Genomic DNA, 5,438 nt, shown 5'->3' on the forward strand with positions numbered 1-5,438 from the left:
CCCCCCCCCCCCCACCCCCCCCCCCCCCCACCCCCCCCCCCCCCCACCCCCCCCCCCCCCCACCCCCCCCCCCCCCCACCCCCCCCCCCCCCCACCCCCCCCCCCCCCCACCCCCCCCCCCCCCCACCCCCCCCCCCCCCCACCCCCCCCCCCCCCCACCCCCCCCCCCCCCCACCCCCCCCCCCCCCCACCCCCCCCCCCCCCCACCCCCCCCCCCCCCCACCCCCCCCCCCCCCCACCCCCCCCCCCCCCCACCCCCCCCCCCCCCCACCCCCCCCCCCCCCCACCCCCCCCCCCCCCCACCCCCCCCCCCCCCCACCCCCCCCCCCCCCCACCCCCCCCCCCCCCCACCCCCCCCCCCCCCCACCCCCCCCCCCCCCCACCCCCCCCCCCCCCCACCCCCCCCCCCCCCCACCCCCCCCCCCCCCCACCCCCCCCCCCCCCCACCCCCCCCCCCCCCCACCCCCCCCCCCCCCCACCCCCCCCCCCCCCCACCCCCCCCCCCCCCCACCCCCCCCCCCCCCCACCCCCCCCCCCCCCCACCCCCCCCCCCCCCCACCCCCCCCCCCCCCCACCCCCCCCCCCCCCCACCCCCCCCCCCCCCCACCCCCCCCCCCCCCCACCCCCCCCCCCCCCCACCCCCCCCCCCCCCCACCCCCCCCCCCCCCCACCCCCCCCCCCCCCCACCCCCCCCCCCCCCCACCCCCCCCCCCCCCCACCCCCCCCCCCCCCCACCCCCCCCCCCCCCCACCCCCCCCCCCCCCCACCCCCCCCCCCCCCCACCCCCCCCCCCCCCCACCCCCCCCCCCCCCCACCCCCCCCCCCCCCCACCCCCCCCCCCCCCCACCCCCCCCCCCCCCCACCCCCCCCCCCCCCCACCCCCCCCCCCCCCCACCCCCCCCCCCCCCCACCCCCCCCCCCCCCCACCCCCCCCCCCCCCCACCCCCCCCCCCCCCCACCCCCCCCCCCCCCCACCCCCCCCCCCCCCCACCCCCCCCCCCCCCCACCCCCCCCCCCCCCCACCCCCCCCCCCCCCCACCCCCCCCCCCCCCCACCCCCCCCCCCCCCCACCCCCCCCCCCCCCCACCCCCCCCCCCCCCCACCCCCCCCCCCCCCCACCCCCCCCCCCCCCCACCCCCCCCCCCCCCCACCCCCCCCCCCCCCCACCCCCCCCCCCCCCCACCCCCCCCCCCCCCCACCCCCCCCCCCCCCCACCCCCCCCCCCCCCCACCCCCCCCCCCCCCCACCCCCCCCCCCCCCCACCCCCCCCCCCCCCCACCCCCCCCCCCCCCCACCCCCCCCCCCCCCCACCCCCCCCCCCCCCCACCCCCCCCCCCCCCCACCCCCCCCCCCCCCCACCCCCCCCCCCCCCCACCCCCCCCCCCCCCCACCCCCCCCCCCCCCCACCCCCCCCCCCCCCCACCCCCCCCCCCCCCCACCCCCCCCCCCCCCCACCCCCCCCCCCCCCCACCCCCCCCCCCCCCCACCCCCCCCCCCCCCCACCCCCCCCCCCCCCCACCCCCCCCCCCCCCCACCCCCCCCCCCCCCCACCCCCCCCCCCCCCCACCCCCCCCCCCCCCCACCCCCCCCCCCCCCCACCCCCCCCCCCCCCCACCCCCCCCCCCCCCCACCCCCCCCCCCCCCCACCCCCCCCCCCCCCCACCCCCCCCCCCCCCCACCCCCCCCCCCCCCCACCCCCCCCCCCCCCCCCCCCCCCCCCCCCCCACCCCCCCCCCCCCCCACCCCCCCCCCACCCCACCCCCCCCCCCCCCCGCCCCCCCCCCCCCCCAACCCCCCCCCCCCAACCCCCCCCCCCCCCCCCCCCCCCCTCCCCCCCACCCCCCCCCCCCCCCACCCCCCCCCCCCCCCACCCCCCCCCCCCCCCACCCCCCCCCGCCCCCACCCCGCCCCCTCCCCCACCACCCCCCCCGCGCCCCACCCTCCCCCCCCCCCACCCCCCCCCTCCCCCACCAGCCCCCGACCCCCCCCAACCCCCCCCCCCCCCACCCCCCCCCCCCCCCACCCCCACTGAACATCTGGAGAGCCGCAGGTTCCCTACCCCTGATCTAGACTCTAGAAAACAACATAGGTTCTAGGTTGCTTTCAGGATGCTTAATCTGCATAATTTATCATGAGGAAAGAATTTGGGTTCATCTTCTTGGTAAAATAACAGCCAATAATAGTCTGAAGGGAAGCAATGACAAATCTAAGTAGGTCTGGCCCTACAAGCTACTTTGGATGGTAGTCCATCTGGATATCATATGAGGCTCTCTGAGGCCCCTTCCGCACACACAAAATAATGCGTTTTCAAACCACTTTCACAACTGTTTGCAAGTGGATTTTGCCATTCCGCACAGCTTCAAAGAGCACTGAAAGCAGTTTGAAAGTGCATTATTCTGCATGTGCGGAATGAGCCTGAGTGTTTTTATGGATGAGCCTGGTAGAACCTGGAATTAATGAGTTAATGGAGGTGCTCAAGGGAGTGCGCAAAGGGTGCACTGCCGAAATACATTTGCAGCACACTTCTTCATCCCAGTTACGATGATTTGTTGAATAATTCTACAGGTGTACACTAACAGCCTGGCAAGGGAATGATAGGATGGGGAGGGGGGCCTCAGATCTGTAAAAGAAAAACAAGCGAATATATTTTTAAATGAACACAATTGTCAAAGGATTGTCACTGAGATCAATAAGGCTGATTCAGCCTGGAGTGATTCACCGTTGTTGTACTTCTCTCTTGCCAGATAAAACTTCTATCCCTCACCCAAGAATTCTTTACTGCCAGCCCCAAGTCACAGTTCCAAAGATACAGTGCAAGAGAAGAAATGGTATAACTTGGCTCGGGGGGGGGGGTGTTGTAATAAGTGCTGTTCTGTAACTGAAATGCCCGTGCTTTGAATGTATCCACCCCCTCTTTTTACAACCGGTTAATATTTTTCTCAAGTTTCATGTGGTGTTATGTCCTGCCGCCTCTGCAATCCCCCCCGCCCCCCTTGCCTATTTTTCTGCCTGTGTCAGTACAATAAAACTGTCAGCATCATTACTGGTCCATCTTTCTTGGTTTGCAAATTGTCGCGTGAGGACTGAAACCTCTCGACTGCTGCTTTGTACGACATAAGTATCCTGTTTTAACCACACACCAACACAGAATCTAAATAATCTTTAAATGCCAAGCAGGTACAAATACCTGCATAGAAACGAGTGCAAATAATTTATTTTTCAAATACCTTTTTCACTGTCAACCTTTCTCCAGTGGCAACAGCACAGCCGTCTACATTAAGTCGAGGATGTATTGACTTACTCAGAGAAATATGAGACGGCTTTACAACGGCAATGACCTACGATGGTTTGGAAGGCAATTAGAAATATTGTGCCTGCCTTGGGGAGAAAACTAGAATAAGAAACAAAATGTTACAGTAAGGTTGGGTTCGGATATTGCTGGGATATACGCATGGGCGGCAACTAGAGAGAGAAGGATCAAGTCTGTTCTCCTGTTCCCTATCTGTGCTTTTATCCTGCCCTTTGTTGAAGGCGGTTGGGGCATTATTTGTTTGTTTGTTTGTTTTTTGTTTGTAGCATTTATATGCTGCCTCTTGAGAGATCTGCTTGGAGCAGCTCACATTACAGAGCCCTGTAAATGATTCTCCGTTCCTGATTTTATCCTAGCAACAACCTTGTGGAGTTGCAAGACAGTGAGTGACCCAAAGTCACTCAGCCAGCTTCATGCGCAGATTTGGTTTTCACATGGGGGGGGGGGCATGCAGGCAGTTCATGTTTCGAGCACAGTTCATCCTCCCTTTGTCGCTGGGAAGTAGCTCTCATGCTGCTCTCTGCCAATGCACTACTGCTGGCTCATGAACACAGAGTCTATACATGTGGTCAGGGATGTTCAAAAAACATTGTGGGTGGAATCTACATGTGAACATGTTTCACACATGCAAATACTCCATGATCATAAGCTGGCAATCATGCATAGTCAGAGAACACTCCTCTAAGTGTGTTGATTTCAGTACCTCTAGCAGCATGTGTAGAGGTGTAATGTTAATAAATTAACTGTTTCAAGATTAGTCTGGATACTTCTACTTTTCATATAAATCACTGTAATTTAGCATGATTCTAGACTTCGGGATGGAGTTTTATTTCTGTATATTCAAGCTGTTTCTGTGGTCCTCCCCTCCTGTGTTTTATCCTGACAAAAACAGTGTGAGGCAGGTTAGAATGAAAGAACAGGAGTCTGTACCTCAAGGTCACCCAAGCGACCTTCAAGAAAAGGGGATGTTTTGAACCCAGGTCTCCCCAAGGAGATACCTTGAACCACTGAACTTCCATATAGGACTCAAAGGTTTGGAAATCTCAGGAGAAAAATTTAAACTCCCCTGGGTTTTGTCCAGCATTTCTTGTTTATTTTTGTGGTTCTTCCTTCTGTTTCTCGATTGTCGCTGTTCTTCAAAAACAAGAAGAACAAATGGAACAGACAACCAAATGACAGAGAGCTCGTATAGCTACCACATGGCAATGTTCCATTAAACTGCACAGTGTATTTGCTGCATTAAATCTCTGGTGCCTCATTTTCATGACAAAGATTGTAATGGGATGCTAACATCAGTACAATATTATTCCAAAAGTGTGACAAACTGCCTAACTTGAATGACAAGGGATGGAAGCTTAAAGTCACTCTCAGATTGGATTTCCTACTGGCAATATAACTGAATAGGTTATAGCAATTTTCACCAAAATAAATTGTTCTTTCTGAAGCAAATGCCAAATGTGGAATGCTGGAGCTCTGATGTAAAGCTCTGCTCACAAAAAGGAACCATGCCGGTCATTTTGAATTTGTTTGTCTTTCACGTCTACATAAAGTAGAATTCCATCATCAGCTGCTGACATTATCAGCTCAAATCATCTTTAATCAAGGAACTGTGGAAGCCAGTGAATCTCTAACACAATATCTAGACAGATCTTAATGTAAAGGACATTTGCAGAACATTCTGTTCTTGACATAAAATGGACGGTGGGTACATGTTCAACGCTTTTGTAAATCTGAAATTTAAGGGGTCTAATAAGAATAGTTGGCATAGAGGCATGTACTTTAGTATTATTAAAAAGTAGCAACTTTTTCAAGAGCATTTTTAAACAATCAGCACATTTTAAAAGCATAATCCTTAATATGGCATCCATTACTAGAAAGAAAGCTTTATGATGATTTGAAGTTGTTCCATGCTCAGAGTTACAGACCACTATCTGGTAATCCTTAATGAAAAATAACTTAATGCTGCTTTCAGTTTTTAAGCACAATCGGACACAATAAGACTCAGAGGTCTTTCTATGAATATGAAATAATACCATATATTGTAAAAAGGATGATTGTCAATAATTTCCTCAGTGTTAACTGGGTAATAATTGGGAAAGAAAGGAAAGTGACCTTCAAGACTGCTGAG

At 60.3% G+C, this 5,438-nt stretch overlaps 1 protein-coding gene across 1 annotated transcript; it reads left to right on the plus strand.

The window, feature by feature from the left end:
* Window positions 1-242: 242 nt before the first annotated feature.
* Window positions 243-1,745, plus strand: LOC125429121 (basic proline-rich protein-like; the record flags this gene model as incomplete). Its single annotated transcript, XM_048489915.1, has 1 exon — window positions 243-1,745. A coding segment is annotated over one exon (1,503 nt), but the record flags the coding sequence as incomplete, so codon positions are not given.
* Window positions 1,746-5,438: the final 3,693 nt, after the last annotated feature.

The sequence above is a fragment of the Sphaerodactylus townsendi genome, linkage group LG03, assembly GCF_021028975.2.
Source record: "Sphaerodactylus townsendi isolate TG3544 linkage group LG03, MPM_Stown_v2.3, whole genome shotgun sequence".
Classification (NCBI taxonomy): domain Eukaryota; kingdom Metazoa; phylum Chordata; class Lepidosauria; order Squamata; family Sphaerodactylidae; genus Sphaerodactylus; species Sphaerodactylus townsendi.